This window comes from Benincasa hispida, chromosome 4 (genome assembly GCF_009727055.1).
Source record: "Benincasa hispida cultivar B227 chromosome 4, ASM972705v1, whole genome shotgun sequence".
Classification (NCBI taxonomy): Eukaryota; Viridiplantae; Streptophyta; class Magnoliopsida; order Cucurbitales; family Cucurbitaceae; genus Benincasa; species Benincasa hispida.
Window position 1 is genome coordinate 64,732,758 of NC_052352.1, and position 16,388 is coordinate 64,749,145.

Below are 16,388 nucleotides of genomic sequence, written 5' to 3' on the forward strand. Positions count from 1 at the left end.
TAACCCTAAATAGGGTAGGAGTGAATTCCATCTTGCAAGACTATGTCCCCAGCTATTCATCCGGTCTTATCCCCAAAATGGTAAGCTTATTAAGCAGTATTGTTGGACTACTCTCACCGTTTGCAGATCAAAGGATAATCCCGAACAAACAAGAGTTCATAGCTAGCTCAGGATTAAGATCGAGTTAACCTAGGTTATATAATAAATGAAATAGTCAGTTTTATCAGTAAACGATCGTTATAAAGAAAAGTGACTATTTCCGTGGTCCAGTCTATATGCAAACTCATTGCATATGATGCCCCACTCTCATGTCTCAACATGAACGATCTGTGGATCACATCGTTTGTAGCACCTTACAACTTTTTGTAATAACTACAGAGTGTGCCACATCCAATAGTGTTATCAGGATGAGATACCCATTTTCATCCATATATTTATTAGACCATTTAGGCTATATACTGTCAACTTGATCCTATTTATATCACTATATAAAGTTACAACATTCAAACTATAGCCAATGATGCATTTTCTTGGATTTTCATAATAAGATGCAAAATCAACAAGTCACTATTATTGATAAAATAGAATGTTTAACACGAACTGCGAGTTCTAGGACATTTCCAATATTTTAAAATTTTCCTTCAAGGTTTATTGCAATGGGGTTTCTATTGGGCAATTTGATAGGGGTGTCACTCAAAATTACATCAATTGGAATAATATTACAAGGCACTACGTTACTCGTCTGGGAGCAGTTGTGGGTCATATGATACATAAATATATATTGTCTAATTATTTTTAATTTAAATTTATTTTAAATACTGTCTAATCATTTTATAATTCACCAGGATTGAGCAACAGTAGCCTCCGTGATGTTGCAAATAATCCAAACCAGGTTCTTGTTATATGCAGTAATAACGAGAGCTATATGGAGGAGATACATTATATGTATAATATACCTATTGCTCCTCCACCAGTTATAGACATAGGGAATCTACTCGAGTAGAAGAAAATGAGTTTAATGAGGTCGCCCTCCATGTGGAAGAATTGGCTCATATGATGCAGGCGCAGAGTCTGGTTATGTTAGTCTGATGATGATGATGCCAACATTTGGATTAAGATATTATGATTCAGAGGCCGGTCCATCTCTTCATATCTGCATGGATGGGCGCGATCGTGGAAAGCTTAATGAATATTTATACTATGAAATGCCTGCGGAGGTATCAAAGCAACATCAAGAGAAACTAAAGCAACATAAAAAAGAACCAGAGCAACCTCAAGTTCAAAGTCGACGACGACAACCAGCTCGAAATCGACGGCATCCGCCTTGTGGGACACATTGATTTATTATCATTATTTTTAAATGAATGAGATACATTAAATTGTTGTAATAATGTTAGCATTTTAATTTACATTTTTTTAATATTCTAATTATGAAAAAAAATGATTGAGAATTTATTCTTTTCTACAATGTCATTTAGAATTAAGAGTTAAGGATGTAGATTTTATTTATTATTAATAAATACAAGAACATCCTTTTTGTTATTATTAAGAAATATAATTGCACATAGTACCTTATACAAGGTAAAAGAATAACAACGTTGAAAAGAAAAAGAAATAAACAGTGTGATTTTAAAAAAAGGTGGTCGAGACTTCAATACTCGACATACATTTATTTTTTTAAAAAAATCAACGTTTGTCGAGTGTTGAAGTCTTGACATACAAAAATAATAAAAAAAACGTACAAGACAAATAGGAAAACTAGCATATTTCTCTAAATAGTTTTAAAACTCCAATATTTGACTAATTAGTTTTAAAAAGTACAATATTAATTCAATTTTGCCGTAATACTTTCAGACTAAATCCTATAATTTTACTAGAAAAATCAAAATAGTAGTACGACAAAAATTCCAAAAATAGCACATAACATCAAAATCAGAAAAGACATGAATAAAACGAGACCATATCTGAATGAGAGGGATTTGGAGAATATGAAAAGTTACGGTCTATATCAATAGGATGCACTTTTTTTTCGATGGCTCAATTATATTAGAAGTATGTGCGCGACGATAAACCATGCTTTTTAACTCTTGTAAAAGAAAAAATATCTTACTTGATGATATGAAGTAATTATTATTATCGTGTGATGTATTGTAAATTCCAACTCTTTGAAATGATGAGAAATTATTATTTTTTTTAATTATATGAAGTTTATGTAATGGTTTAAGAAATGGAAAAAAAAGGAATTATGGAACGAAAACCACAATATAAAAGTTAATAATTTCAATACAGTGCGTTAGCTTTTGGGAAATTATTTATTCAATGCATTTTAAATTAAAGACACGACGCCATTGCCGCTCCACCACCACATTAGGAGGTAGACATATAAATATAATAATATTAAAAAAAAAAAAAAACATTGACATGAATAAAAAAAATTATTTTAATATCTTTCTCTTTCCGAGAAAAGTCTTTTATTATTATTATTATTATTGTATTTATTTATTATATTTTGAGAGAAAAAAATAGAGAAGCAAATTACAATGAACAAACATATAGATTATAGCAAGATAGAAGTCCGCAAAGAGGCGACCGGGAAACAAAAATAAAAGGAATGTTTAAGAGAGAAAAAAAAAATTAGAAAAGTGTTAATCGAGTTCTTGCTGCTTTTGGGTTTCTTCGATTACTAGGGTTTCTCTGCAATCTCTATCTGTTTTCTTTTGGGAAGAGGATCCGAGAATCTTAAATCCTAATGGCCTCGCAAGGACAAACAACTATTGACCCCGCTGTACTGGACGATATAATCAGGCGCCTCACCGAAGTTCGATCGTCTCGGCCGGGGAAACAAGTTCAGTTATCGGAGAATGAGATCAAACAACTTTGTGTTGCTTCGAGAGAGATTTTTATTCAGCAGCCCAATTTGCTCGAGCTTGAAGCCCCTGTTAAAATTTGCGGTATGCTGCTTTTTTTTTTTTTTTTTTTTAATCATTTAACTGATGCTGGGATTAGCTAGAAAGTTTGAATCTTTGTACGGTTTTGGCTGCTCTTTATTTCCTTGGGTAAAATTCCTGTTCTTTGTTGTCTTGGTTCGAATATTTGATTTTTCAATTTGTTTTCAGTTTTATTATTATTATTTTGATAATATTCTCCCTCAATCTAAGTTTTAGAAAGAGAACATGAAAATTGTATTTTATTATTTTCAGATGGAATATTGTGTAATGGCATAACCTCATCAGATTTAAGACGGCGTAAGAAAATAACATTATGATACCTTTCTCAGTCTCCTCGTTCTCCCTACTTTGATTTTCTTTGTTCTTGTTGTAATGTTCTTTCATTTAGCCTGAAGAATTCTGGCCACTCCCACTAACGGGGGTGCCAGTCAGACCTTGTGTTGTGACTTGTGACAATCTACTTTATGATGTTCTTAACTGCTGGAAAATATACTAGAAATGGTGTTTTGAAATGGCATAGACATCTAATCCCTTTGACACCTTAATTTAAGTGTAATTACAGCGTTTTACTTTCTTGTAATTCCCGTACCATCTAATTTCAAAATGTTATTTCCCAGAGCTATGAGTATAATACTAGTTTCATCTTTCTTGATGATCTTACATGGTGTTATGGAGCTTTCTTCTAATCTTGTGTACCGTTTCAATTTTCAGGTGACATTCATGGGCAGTATAGTGATTTACTAAGGCTTTTTGAGTATGGAGGTTTTCCTCCTAGTGCCAATTATCTGTTTTTAGGAGACTATGTGGACCGTGGCAAGCAGAGCTTAGAAACAATATGTCTCTTGCTTGCCTATAAGATCAAGTACCCTGAGAACTTTTTCCTTTTAAGAGGAAATCATGAATGTGCTTCAATTAATAGGATATATGGGTTTTATGATGAATGTAAGCGGCGGTTTAATGTGAGACTCTGGAAGGTGTTTACTGATTGTTTTAACTGTCTTCCTGTGGCTGCTCTTATTGATGACAAAATTTTGTGCATGCATGGTGGTCTCTCTCCGGATCTTACAAATTTGGATCTAATAAGAAACTTAGGCAGGCCAACTCCTATCCCAGACTCTGGTTTGCTATGTGATTTGCTTTGGTCAGATCCTTGTCGGGATGTTCGAGGATGGGCGATGAATGATAGAGGAGTCTCTTACACCTTTGGTCCTGATAAGGTGGAAGAATTTTTATCCAAGCACGACCTGGATCTCATATGTCGTGCTCATCAGGTGTCTCCATCCCCTCCCTCTTTTCATTTCATAGTTTATTCTCATGACTTATTGCTGCTTGGTCCTCATTCTGATGTGATTTTTTACCTAGGTTGTGGAGGATGGTTATGAATTTTTTGCTGACAAGCAACTTGTCACAATATTCTCAGCCCCCAACTATTGCGGTGAATTTGATAATGCTGGTGCAATGATGAGCGTTGATGAAAACTTGATGTGCTCTTTCCAGATTCTGATGTCTTCGCATAGGTGATGGTTACAGGTTAATTGTTATTAGTCTTTAACCAAGGTCAGCTGAAACATTTCACCTTTCTCCTCATAAATGCATTTGTTGTGTGGTTTTTCCAAATTGCTTCACACACGTTTTGTCTTCTTATGCCATTTCTTTAGCCTGACCTTAATACAACATTTTGATATGGAATTCATTCAAGTAAAAAGACTTTCCTGGTTTCTGTTTAATTATCTCATGAATTCCAACAAAATATCGTAATATACACTGCTTTTGTCTGGTAAGTAAAGTGAATTGCTAGTTTGGATTGAACTGTTTATCTTGCAATTAGAAATGGTTTTTTTTTTTTTTCTTGAGTAATCTGGAAAAGCCTGATAGTGGTATATATTTGTCTTATTTGAAGTTAGATCTTACGATGAAATCTTTTATTTATCAGTGTTTTAACTGTGGAATTGTTTGGATAGGATGCCTTGCCTTTGTGAGTTTGAATACTTATTTTGCTGACACTAAAGAATTTGTTAAATTCATGGGAAAATGTACAAAACATTGCGTCAGCTGTCAAATATATAGGATAGGAACACATTTGATTCATATATCTACTTATAGCTTTCTCATATCGACTGTCTGTGGGTTGTACTTTTATTTATGCTGAAACCAGATGACGATAAATTCTAGCCTCCTGCTGGTTCACCTGCAATTATTAATTCCCCTGACCATTGTCCTCCATTTTATTGGTCCTGGTAGAAGGGTGTTTGTTTTAGATTGTGTGGGTGAGAGAGAGAGAGAGAGTAAACTTTAAACAATAGAAGATTACTTCTTCATGCTACTTCCCTTCAGAATTTTATTTTCAGTCTCTCTCTTCTAGAATGTTAGCTTCTTTCTGGAGCATTTCTTGACGAATTACAAGTTTAAGAGGTCGGTGAACCTTGTTTGTGCCTTGAAGATGAGTGGCTTGGCCTTGCTGATTCTGTAGTTTTCTCAAGCCTTTGGTCTGCATTTTTTTAGATTTGGTAAATGAGCATTAATTGCTCATGCTGTGCTAGTTGTTCCTTTGCAATCTGAATTTGATTTTAAAAAAAAACTATTCATGCAGGCATTTGACTCATTTTCTCTGGAAAAAGTAGTTGTAGAAGATTGCAAAGCTTCAACACATTATTGTATCTGTGAAATGAAGAGCAATGGTGCTGCGTTCTTTTTTTCTTTTTTTGTTTTTGCCATTTTCATTTTGATGGTTAATTGGAGTGTGGGGGAGGTATTCGTAATGGAAAGTAAAGAATACTGCTTGAAAATGAGTGGATGGCCAAAGACAGGCAGAAACTTCTATATTTTCACCTTTTCTTCTCATCAGTTGTACTTAATTGGCAGCACATTGTAGTGTAAAATTGCTTTGGCAACCCATAGATCAACTTCCCACTTTGTGCAACATATTGGTTCAATCATCTCCTCAGGATTTCTTCTCAGTTTTCTCAAGCTACAGTAGCATTTTCCCAACTTTGCCAATTATCCTACTGGATTTGCATCGTTCATCTGAGTTTTTCCCATCTCTCTTGCCTTTTATTTTTTCGCTCTTTCTTTTTTAAAAAAATTCTGGAAGTAGACGGTTCCTATACAGAAAGGGACTGTCTTTTGAGTTTCTATACAGAAAGGGATACTGTATTTATGTTATAGTTATAGATTGGTGTTGGTACCAAATTCAATTATTGGTCTCTCGTTTCTTCTTGGCATTTGATGATCAACTAGTTCAATTCTTTCATTCTTCTTTAATTGAAGCTTTGTTGTATGCTTTTGTGCCATCAATATGTTGAGCTTGAGGTTGATGATGAAACGTGGATGTATATATTTGATTGATATTAAGAATAGATCCCAACAAGAAGCTGATGGGTTTAATTAAATGTTCGAGCTGTTCCATAAAGAATGGCGGTTCTAGCTCAAAATAAATATAGAATATATTTTTGCTGATGTGTCTAGTGATTTGACAGCTCTTTAATTTCTTGTTCTTCCTTGAAAAAGAATAAAATTTATGTACTTGTAATGAGTAATTAATAAAACCATTGATTTGAGATAATGATGATGATAAAGTGGCTTGAGGTTTCTTTTGCAACGGTCCAATAGGGGGTGTGCTTTACTTCATTTTACCTCAAATTGTCTTGTTAGGTCCATTACCCCTTTTAGTTTTTAGCAATCCAATACTTTTGTAAAAAAGTTTGTAAATTTCGAGTGATAATGGGATTTTATATAATAATCTTAAAATGGAATGGTAGAAGCTTGTTTCAGCAAGGACTTGTAGAAGCTTTTATAACACAAGTTTATATTATATGGTTGTTTTTCATTTGGTTTTTGTTTTGTTTTGTTTTATCTTATACCAAATTTAATTTCAAAATTAAAATTTGTATTTTGTATCATGAGAAGATACAATCTGGATTCCACTCAGATTAATGTTATCCCAACTTCAATGCCTTACATCAAAATCATTAAACAACTACAATCTCATACATTAACTTTGAATGTTGATTTTTTTTCCAAATATATATTTGTGAGAATTTGTACCGATTTACAAAGAAACTATCTAACCGTAGTACATTTAATTACAAAGAAATTGATAGAATATTGCATAATAAATAGTTAGGTGTCCATTGATCACTTTATTTCAACCAATTTTTAGTATTTTTATAGACCCTTGTTATTGATCACAAGAGATGTCTATATATCTTATGGGGATCTACTTCGGATAGGGAATGAGGAAATAGGGATAATTTTTTTCTCATTGACCAAACAAGAACAAGGATTATATTCTAGGTTCCACTCTGTCCCGTACTGCCCCACTCCGACGAATATAATATATATTTATGTTTATATAATAATAATAATAATAATGCTATAAACAGAATATGAATTTATTATAATTATCATTATAGTAATTTTTATTATTTTATTATATACACTTTACAGTTTACAATATATAAAAAATTAGTTATTTTCTAAGTTTTATTTCAACTTTTTGGTATTTTAATATATTTTTAAATTATTTTAACATTTAAGATTTTCTACTTTAAACCATAAATGTTGTATTATTTAAATTGAAGACTACAATATTGTAATATTTAAATTTTAACTTTTAGAAATTATACTTTTACATGTGTGATAGTATTGTTTTTATTAGGAAATTTTATAATATTTTCTTCAAATAAAAAAGTATTGGAAATAATTCATTTAATATATATAATTTTATTTGGTTGAGAATTAAAAAAAAAAATCTAAAAATGAATATATTAAAAAGAAAACAAATGACAAATTTTTACCGTGGGGAATCCAATCTCTGCAAATTTCCCCACGACCACTAGACTAAGGAGTGCCCACTAAAAATTTGTGAATTAATTTGTTATTTATACAAGAAAATAAACAATGTCTAACTCCACAAGGCAATAAAATAAGGGTATTGTACTTATTTTTCATGGATATTCTATACTAGAGAATGCGGAAAACAAAAAGCTAACTATATATCTCATAAAAATTACTATCTTTATGTAACCCACCCAATTGTCCAATAAAGATTTTCTAAGTAGTAAATATTTTTTATTTTTTAAATATTTTTTATTTTTTATTTTTAAATTTTATTTAGTGTAATAAGAATGCGTTGCACAAAGATGAGTGTAACCTAAGATGCATTTAAATATTGTTATGTTTCTAACCTACGAAGGAAAAAAAAAAACTCCTATTAACATCTACGAGGTAGATCGAGACGTTATCAAGAAATTTGAAGAACTTAGTTACAATTCACCACTCAAATACAATGATAATCTATCATAAAAATATATCTTTGACCTATTAATAATTACATAAACATTTTAATAAATTTTAATAACTTCGAAGTACATGTTGTATAAAGACTATAAAAGAAAGAATTGAGAGTAAAGTTAACATTCGGTTAGTAGGCAATATTAATACATAAAAACAGTAATATAAATCATTGATAAGAAAATTCATCACTCATTATTAGATGCAACATGGCTCAATTGACATCTGAGCTCTGTTAATAATTACAAGATTTATAATTCAAATTTTCCTACTTAGTTGTACTAAAAAAAAAGGGCAACATGAATCAATTTGAAGCTTGAAAATGGGAAGTCATGGAGTGATGTGAAAACATAAAGAGATGACAAGGTGGTGGTTTTTCATTTCAATTATACTCCTTAAATTTAAAATGTTGTGTCAATATTGTTAACCTTTAAAAAGGTTTTAAAATCTGACTATGCTCATCCCAATTATCATTCTTAACCTTCCTACTACTGCCAAGAGCTAAACTCAGGTCTAAATTTTACCCACAAAATCTTTCTCAAGAATCTCCATTATGGAAGTATGAAGGTTGTTAAAAACATATTATTTGAATCCTTAACCATACGTTTATTGTATTAAGAAACTATGAAATTAAAGCTGAAACTAATGGAGTCCTGACATACAAGTTGAGAGCTGGGTTTTTGGGACCCTTTGGGACGTGTTCATTTGGTTGGTTTCAAGGTCATTCTTAGGTGCTGCGAGATCGAGATTCTTAAAGCTATGAATTATCCATGATGGTTTGGAGCATTCTCTCTACGAACGTGATGCACACCATGTTTGAGTTTGAACTCGTTCACCTACTCAATGATAAGTCTTTGCATTTTTCTGAGCTCTCCTTCAATTGTAGTCGTTAAGTCCATGGCAAATGACTTGGGGGTTGTTTCTTTTTCTTTCATTCATTCTTTCTTCTTCTTTTTTTTTTTTTTTTCATGTGACGCAGTTCCTTGGTTATTTAGCTCATTCCCTTGTGAGGAGGGCGTGGGATGGGAGTAGTATGATTCTTTTCTTTTTCTCTTTGTTGGATTTTTGGCAAAATATTATATTGCGAAATCGATAATTAAAGAACACGAAAAGGAATGGGCAGAGGGAGAACAATATTATTTGAGAGAATGTTTTCAAAATTACATCAGGACGGTGCCTCTAGGGTTACAGAGTTTATATAGCGCACTACTTTAAACCCTAGGGTCAAAATCGTAAATAACTGCAAATAAATAAATATGTTGTTCGAAGCGCACTACTCTAAACCCTACTCTAAACCCCCGTACTAGGTTGTTCGAAGCATCAGCAAACAGATTCAAGGCATTTCAACATATTATAAGTATAGTTGTTCCAAATAAAAAAGATTTATGAAAGTCATGGGCTTGTCCTACAATGAGAAGGTTTCGGAAAATCATGAGTTTGTCATAATGTGAAAATGTTTAGGAATGTCATAGACTCCAAGGCTATAAAAGGAGGCCATGTCTTTGGTTTTCAGTTGTCTCGGTTTGAAACACTTTAAGCTTAAGTATGTGAACTCTAGTTAAAATCCCTTTATGTATTCTCCAATTTGAGAGTGGGAAAATGGTGTGAGTAGTATAAAAACTTTGAGAGAGTATTCTTGTAATGGGGATCGAGAGAGAGAATTGTTCTGTGTGATTGTAACAATTTTTCACATTAGTTTTTCTTCGAGTTGGGAGTTTTCTACGTAAACTATCGTGTTTCAAATTTTATTGCTTTATTTTAATTTCTTAGTTATTTTTCTGCTTATTTCTACGATAGAAGAGAGAGATTTTTTTTCCTAACAAGTAGTATCAGAGCGTCGGGTTGGTGGTTTCTTGAATTTCCAAGTATGCTATGTGGTTGTAGCATTATTTGACCTTCCACATCAGGAAAAAAAATTATTGAAATAGGTTACGATATCGTGAATACTGTGAGTTGTTCACTATTTTTTGTTTTGCTAGGAAGAGAATCAGATATGTCACACTTTATGAGTTCAGTAAAGTTTGATGTGGAGAAATTTGATGGAAGGATCAACTTCGGTTTGTAGCAAGTGCAAGTCAAGGATGTGCTAATACAAGCTGGATTACACAAAGCCTTGAAGGGAAGTCTAGGTAATGGTGCTTCTAAAGAGTTAAGCAGTGATAGTAGTCTAAGAGAATCCAACGGTGGTTCCAATAAAGGTTTTAAGAAACACAACATGAGCGATGAAGATTGGAAGGAAATGGATTTGAAAGTTGAAAGTGCAATCAAGCTAAATTTGGCCAAAAAAGTTTTTGCAAATGTGCATGAATTTCAACAGCAAAAGAGCTTGGGAGAAGCTTGAAGCAATGTATCAGGCGAGTAGCATATTAAATTGGTTGTACTTGAAGGAGCAGTCACACACATTGCGAATGGTGGAAGGTACAAAAATCTTAGATCATCTGGGTATTCTCAATGACATTGTTTCCAAGTTGGAGGTGATAGGAGTGAAGATAGAAGATGAAGGTAAGGTACTCCAACTCATTTGGTCACTTCCTTCTATTTACGAACACATTAAACCAATCTTGATGTATGAGAAAGAAACTTTAGATTTTGTCAAGATTATTATTAAATTTTTATTTGAGGGGTTTATTGGGAATGTGGATAGTTTGGAAAAATGAAAAATGATTGTCCTAACAAAGTAAGTTCGTCAAAAAGCTTCAAGTCGAATGCTAACACTATCTCCGTTGTCAAGGAAGATGACAATCTCTTATATTGAAGTAAGATAATATTCGTTCTCGTGGTATGTTTCCTTTACCATGATAGAGGATGTGATGTTAGAAGTTCCACAAGTTTGCACACAATAATTGACTTGGCCGTTATGCAAGGTGTGTGGTAGAAGTTATGTAGATGGCTGAAGAACTTTCAAGTAAGCCAAGTAGGTGGAAGTTGCACCATAAATATCAACAAGGTTTTATTGACATGTGATGAAAAAGAAAAATCTTGGAAGGTGGCATTCCAAGTGGTCTACTTTTATGGTGGAGTACGTTATAGTTCTCCAACTTGAGAATTATGATTGTTGATGAAGACAATGGATGTTACAGAAACTGTGAATTTTTCAAATATCTTGCAAATGTGGAAATTGTTGGGTTTTTGGCAAAATATTAAAATTGCAGTTACTCCATATAAAAAAGATTTAGGAAAGCCATGGACTTGTCCTGAAAAAGTTTAAGAAAGTTTTAAGCTTGTCCTACATTGAAAAAATTTAGAAAAGAGTTAAGGTATTTCGTTTTTAGTTGTCTGAGTTAGAAACACTATAAGTTTGAGTTTGTTAACTATAGTTAAAATTTCTTTATGTATTCTTTTGTTTGAGAGTGGAAAAAAGATGTGAGTAGCATAAAAACTTTGAGACGGTGTTCTTGTAATTGAGATTGAGAGAGAAAATTATTCTGTGTGATTGTAAATTTTTTTCACATAGTGGGCTTCTTCCTGGTGGGTCGTGGTTTTTTCTCCGAGTTGGGAGTTTTCCACGTAAACTCTTTTGTTTCCAATTTTATGACTTCCTTTTAATTTCTTAATTATTTATTTTCTTTGCTTAATTCTGCCGTAGAAGTGAGAAATTCTTTTCCAACATTCTTCTCTTAATCAGAGTGGTGTGTTTTGTTTTGTTTTCGTCTCTTGATGTTGTTGTGTGTAGATTGACTGTGTTCGTTCTTTTTTTTAAAAAAAAAAAAAAAAAAAAAAAAAATCAACATCTTAATTTAATAAATAAATAAATAAAGGGAATTGGGTCCGGCCCAAGCGATGAGTGGAACCGTGCGAGCAAATCAAATCTAGTCGTCGTCTTCGTGAGTTTGGTGAAACAAGAAAACTCCCAAAAGAAAACACAAAAACACTTTTATTTTTCTTTTTTTAATTTATTATTTAATCTTATTTCTTTGGTTTTTTCTTCTTTTCTTCTTTTTTGTCTTTATTCCTCTTTCTTTATGCCATTTCTCATCTGAAACTATTTTAATTCTAAGCAAGCATATTATATCATAAAAATTAATCTTAGATCCTTATTTCGGTTTACAAACAAATTGATTCAAATCAGTTCATCTAAACAAGATGATAATTTTCCCCTATTTTTCCATATGTTGTTTATATATTAAAAAATAAATCTTATCTATAAAATTTATTTTTCCATCAAATTTCAGTGTGAACGTAAAAATGAAACCTAACCAATATTTTTTTTCTCCTGAAATTAAAAAAAAAAAAAAAAACGAAACCTTCATGAAATTTTCTATTTTCTATGTCCTCTTTGGCTCTTTCTTGCATTTCCTTCTTCTCCGTACGCAGCACTGATTAAATTATTTTTCTTTTAAATTGTTTTTTAACATCACAACTTTCCTTTTTTTCTAAACCCTATTTCACGTTCAGCCACCCCCTTCCTCCCATTATCAGCCCCGCCGCTCGCCGCCCGTCGCACCCCACACGCCGTCTCAGCAGCTGCCGCTGTCTCAGCCTTCCCACGAAATCGCAGCCGCTCCCTCCCTCTCACACTCTCTCGACTCCGAGCAATCAGAGTTACTTATCACCGTTTATTATTTGTCACATACACATTGGTTCACCGCGCTAGTGAGATCGCGCCGCCGCTACTTCTTTTTCAGATCCCAAGGTTTTATTTTCTGTTTTTGTTTTGTTTGCTTGGTTATGTTGGTCTAGAATATTTTCTTTTTGTTAATTTGTTCTTCAATCGATGTTCAACCACCCTAACTGAAAACGTAATCCTAAGAATATATACCTTACAAACTAGAGAGAAAAACAGATTGAATTAATAAATAAAAAGGAACAAAATATATCATTCTTATCAACAAAATAGAAAATTGATCATGAGTTTGAGTTTGATTGAACTATCGATGCTTATGAACTAGCATAGGTAGACGATTGCATATGAATTGGCTAGGTATAAATAAATAAATAAATAAATAAACTCTTATGGGGTAGAATTAGAAACAGGATTTGACCTATTCAGGGGTTCCAAACAGGGGGCAAACCTCAGGAACCTATTTTAATGTTGCAGGTTTTCTCTCTTCTTGCTTCTGGGTCTTCCTTTATTATTATTGTTATTCTTATTACTACTATTATTTGCCTATCTTCTCAATCTCTTCTGACTTGGGAAATTACTTTTCTAAGAGGTAGGGCTAAGGTTTATATTCAGGAAACCCAAAGATGCAGCAACCACCGCAAATGATGCCCATGATGCCTTCATTTCCTCCCACCAATATCACCACCGAGCAGATTCAAAAGGTACCCTCTTTCTCTTTCGTCTTTACTTCTTACTCAAACGCCTATTTTTTTTTGCATATGGTATTGAAGTGACTGCTCTCTTCGGTGGTGTGTTTGATTTTATAGAACTTTGTTTATGGCCTTGGATATGAATTTGAAAGAAACATGCCCATTTGTTCTTGATAAATTAATAGCTTCAACATGAATGGCTCCTAGAATGACTAAATGTTTGCTGATGGAAAGAACCAAATAAAGAAGGCCCCTGGGAATTAATGTGATTCATAGAAAAGAAATGATGAATTGATGTATTTAATTAAGAATTGAAAATGACAAGGTAGTATTCTGTTGGAAACATGGTTCGAGGACTAATGTGCTGGACTGCTAGTTGCAAATTTGATATTGGAGCTGGGAGATGCCGTGGTTGATTAAAATTTTGGAGATTTTTCCTTTTGTTTTAATTGTGGATTGGAGAGCTTTTCTTCATATTTGCTTCCTCTGTCGCGTAAGGTTTGAACTTTGTTTTATGTTCTTTTTATCTCTGGATATTTGAAGTCTAGAAGTTTATCGAAATAAACTAATATGAATTTAGATTTAGTAAATGCTTCATAATGGATCCTTGTTTAGACATTTGAGTTAAAGTTATCAACAATGAATAGTTTCTACTGCATGCAGTATCTTGATGAGAACAAAAAGTTGATATTGGCCATACTGGACAACCAAAATCTGGGGAAACTAGCTGAATGTGCTCAGTAAGTTACCCCTCTCTCTACACATTGTTGTGTATGGGGTTGATTCTTGAAACGTAACATCCCAACCCCATGGAGTCCACAAAGTTGTTGCATTGATTTTTATCTAATTGCCTGTGGTCCTCATAATGTATAGTCCTAACTCCCAATAATGTAGGTTTTTTACGATGTGGATAAGTCTAGAGAGAAGGTTGGGAGTTGGCGAGGTTTAATGCTTCCGTTTGAGAGTTTTTCACTAAACCGTTTTGTAATTATAACATCAATCTTGTTCTTTTGGACTAGAATCCTTTATGTAGTGCAGTGAGTGTTGGATGTCCACTTTTTCAATGAAAGATCAGTTTCTTAACACCCCCCCCAAAAAAAAAAAAAAAAAAAGAAACTATTGATTTACCATGCATGTTATTTGAAAGTGAGGATGGTGTATCTTGGAGTTTAAGAGCTGGAGGCGTCTATGGGTGCAGGTTGAATCTCGCTACCAATGCTTGTTTTATTATTAGAGACCTGGATTTATTATGCATTTCTGTTCTTAAATAAAATCAAGTAGGTATTTCAGAATTGATACAATGTAGTATGTTTGTGAATATTTGGAGTCAAGGGTTACATCATCTACATCCTTTTTTGTGTATATGTGCTCATGTGATTTTATGGACCCATGAAGTGTTACATTTCCTAAAACTATTTTTCATATGTGGCTTTCACTTTTCCCAATAGGATGTATTTTACTCAAGGTCAATTTCATCCCTATGTACTTTTAGTGTGCATAAGATTGTACTTGAGTTAATGCGGTTCTTTAAATAGGTACCAAGCTCAACTTCAGAAGAATTTGATGTATTTAGCTGCAATTGCTGATGCGCAGCCACAGGCACCAGCTATGCCTCCACAGGTTGGTTAATAACTAGGCCGCAGTTTCTTTTAATTTCATGACGTATTATAGTCTGTCTTACCTATGTTAGAATGGTCAGATGGCCCCACATCCTGCCATGCAGCAAGGGGGTTATTATATGCAGCACCCTCAGGCAGCTATTATGGCTCAGCAATCGGGACTTTTCCCTCCAAAAGTTCCATTGCAGTTCGGCAACCCCCATCAATTACAAGATCCACAGCAGCAACTACACCAACAACACCAGCAAGCAATGCAAGGGCAAATGGGACTAAGACCTATTGGTGGGGCTAACAATGGCATGCATCACCCACATCATACTGAGAGTACCCTTGTGGGTGCTACTGCTGGAGGCCCTCCTCGAGGTTCAGGGCAAACTGATGGTCGTGGAGGTGGCAAACAGGACTCTGCTGATGTGGGAGGTGCAGGTGCTGATGGTCAGGGGAGCTCAGCTGGTGGTCGGGGCGGTGGTGGTGATGGTGAGGAAGCTAAGTAACATAGCCTTATGGCTGGTTCCACATCCATGTGTGGCTTGTTAATAGTAGGTGCTTGGTACGGTAGAGCTTCCATGCTGTGGTGATATTAGTAGATTGAGTAAAGAAACCAAAGTTCTCTCAATTGTTTTAGTTTAAGCAGAATATCTAGGTAAGTTGTGTATGTGTTGTAAGAGTCTTGGTATGCAGTTAAATTCCATGCTTGACAATATTAGGCAGACGGAGTTTGAAGAGAGTTAGTAGTAGACTGGTCTCGATCGATCAGTACTTTCACTTTTATCTCATTTTGTAAACAACTTGCGAAAGATCAGTAGGATTAGTTATAATATAATTCTACTGAATGGTTTCTAGCAGTCGGTTCTATAACTGACCTCAAACTTTTGAATGCAAAGGAAAATTACCAACAATGTTGCATTTGCACAAGGTGTATGGTCTGTTTGAAATTTCTGTGTCAGAACTTTGTTTGGACTAGTTGCTTATGGCCAGGTCTTCAGGCAAACCAAAGCTAAATGACTGAGGTTAAATCCACAAGTTGAAATAGTAATCTTTTATAGCCTTAGGTTCTAATATGAGATTAGTCGAGGTGCGCGTAAGTCGGGTTGGACACTCATGGATATTAAAAAAAAACTTCATACTCGAAGTATGAGAATGATGTTTTGTAATGTGTACTTGTACATGATCCTCCAAACACTGGGAATCAATCACAAGATATTACAATCACAAGAGAAGGAAGATTATATATGTCAGCATCTGTATTATTACAAATGTTTACACGGATCCCAGC

The 16,388-nt window shown here is 33.7% G+C and overlaps 2 protein-coding genes across 3 annotated transcripts; both read left to right on the top strand.

The window, feature by feature from the left end:
• Nucleotides 1-2,526: 2,526 nt before the first annotated feature.
• Nucleotides 2,527-6,158, top strand: LOC120075682 (serine/threonine-protein phosphatase PP1 isozyme 4). Its single transcript, XM_039029287.1, has 4 exons — nt 2,527-2,951; nt 3,660-4,219; nt 4,311-4,505; nt 5,539-6,158. The coding sequence occupies exons 1-3, from the start codon at nt 2,750-2,752 to the stop codon at nt 4,467-4,469; spliced, it is 921 nt and encodes a 306-aa protein (XP_038885215.1). The 5' UTR covers nt 2,527-2,749; the 3' UTR covers nt 4,470-4,505; nt 5,539-6,158.
• A 6,295-nt stretch (nt 6,159-12,453) lies between these two features.
• LOC120075742 (GRF1-interacting factor 3-like) lies at nt 12,454-16,011 on the top strand. 2 transcript variants are annotated; one of them, XM_039029383.1, is made up of 5 exons: nt 12,454-12,873; nt 13,398-13,505; nt 14,157-14,233; nt 15,029-15,113; nt 15,193-16,011. In XM_039029383.1, the coding sequence occupies exons 2-5, from the start codon at nt 13,428-13,430 to the stop codon at nt 15,604-15,606; spliced, it is 654 nt and encodes a 217-aa protein (XP_038885311.1). In that variant the 5' UTR covers nt 12,454-12,873; nt 13,398-13,427; the 3' UTR covers nt 15,607-16,011. The 2 variants fall into 2 exon arrangements, with proteins under 2 accessions (XP_038885311.1, XP_038885310.1); XM_039029382.1 differs by having other exon boundaries at nt 12,456-12,873; nt 13,392-13,505.
• The last annotated feature ends 377 nt before the right edge of the window (nt 16,012-16,388 follow it).

Excerpts from the sequence above, each read along its gene's own strand:
- LOC120075682 (XM_039029287.1), top strand. The coding sequence starts at position 2,750 with ATGGCCTCGCAAGGACAAACAACTATTGACCCCGCTGTACTGGACGAT. Across the intron at positions 2,952-3,659 it reads AGCCCCTGTTAAAATTTGCG|GTGACATTCATGGGCAGTAT; the intron begins GTATGCTGCTTT and ends TTCAATTTTCAG. Across the intron at positions 4,220-4,310 it reads TCATATGTCGTGCTCATCAG|GTTGTGGAGGATGGTTATGA; the intron begins GTGTCTCCATCC and ends TTTTTTACCTAG.
- LOC120075742 (XM_039029383.1), top strand. The coding sequence starts at position 13,428 with ATGCAGCAACCACCGCAAATGATGCCCATGATGCCTTCATTTCCTCCC. Across the intron at positions 14,234-15,028 it reads AAACTAGCTGAATGTGCTCA|GTACCAAGCTCAACTTCAGA; the intron begins GTAAGTTACCCC and ends TTCTTTAAATAG. Across the intron at positions 15,114-15,192 it reads CACCAGCTATGCCTCCACAG|ATGGCCCCACATCCTGCCAT; the intron begins GTTGGTTAATAA and ends TAGAATGGTCAG.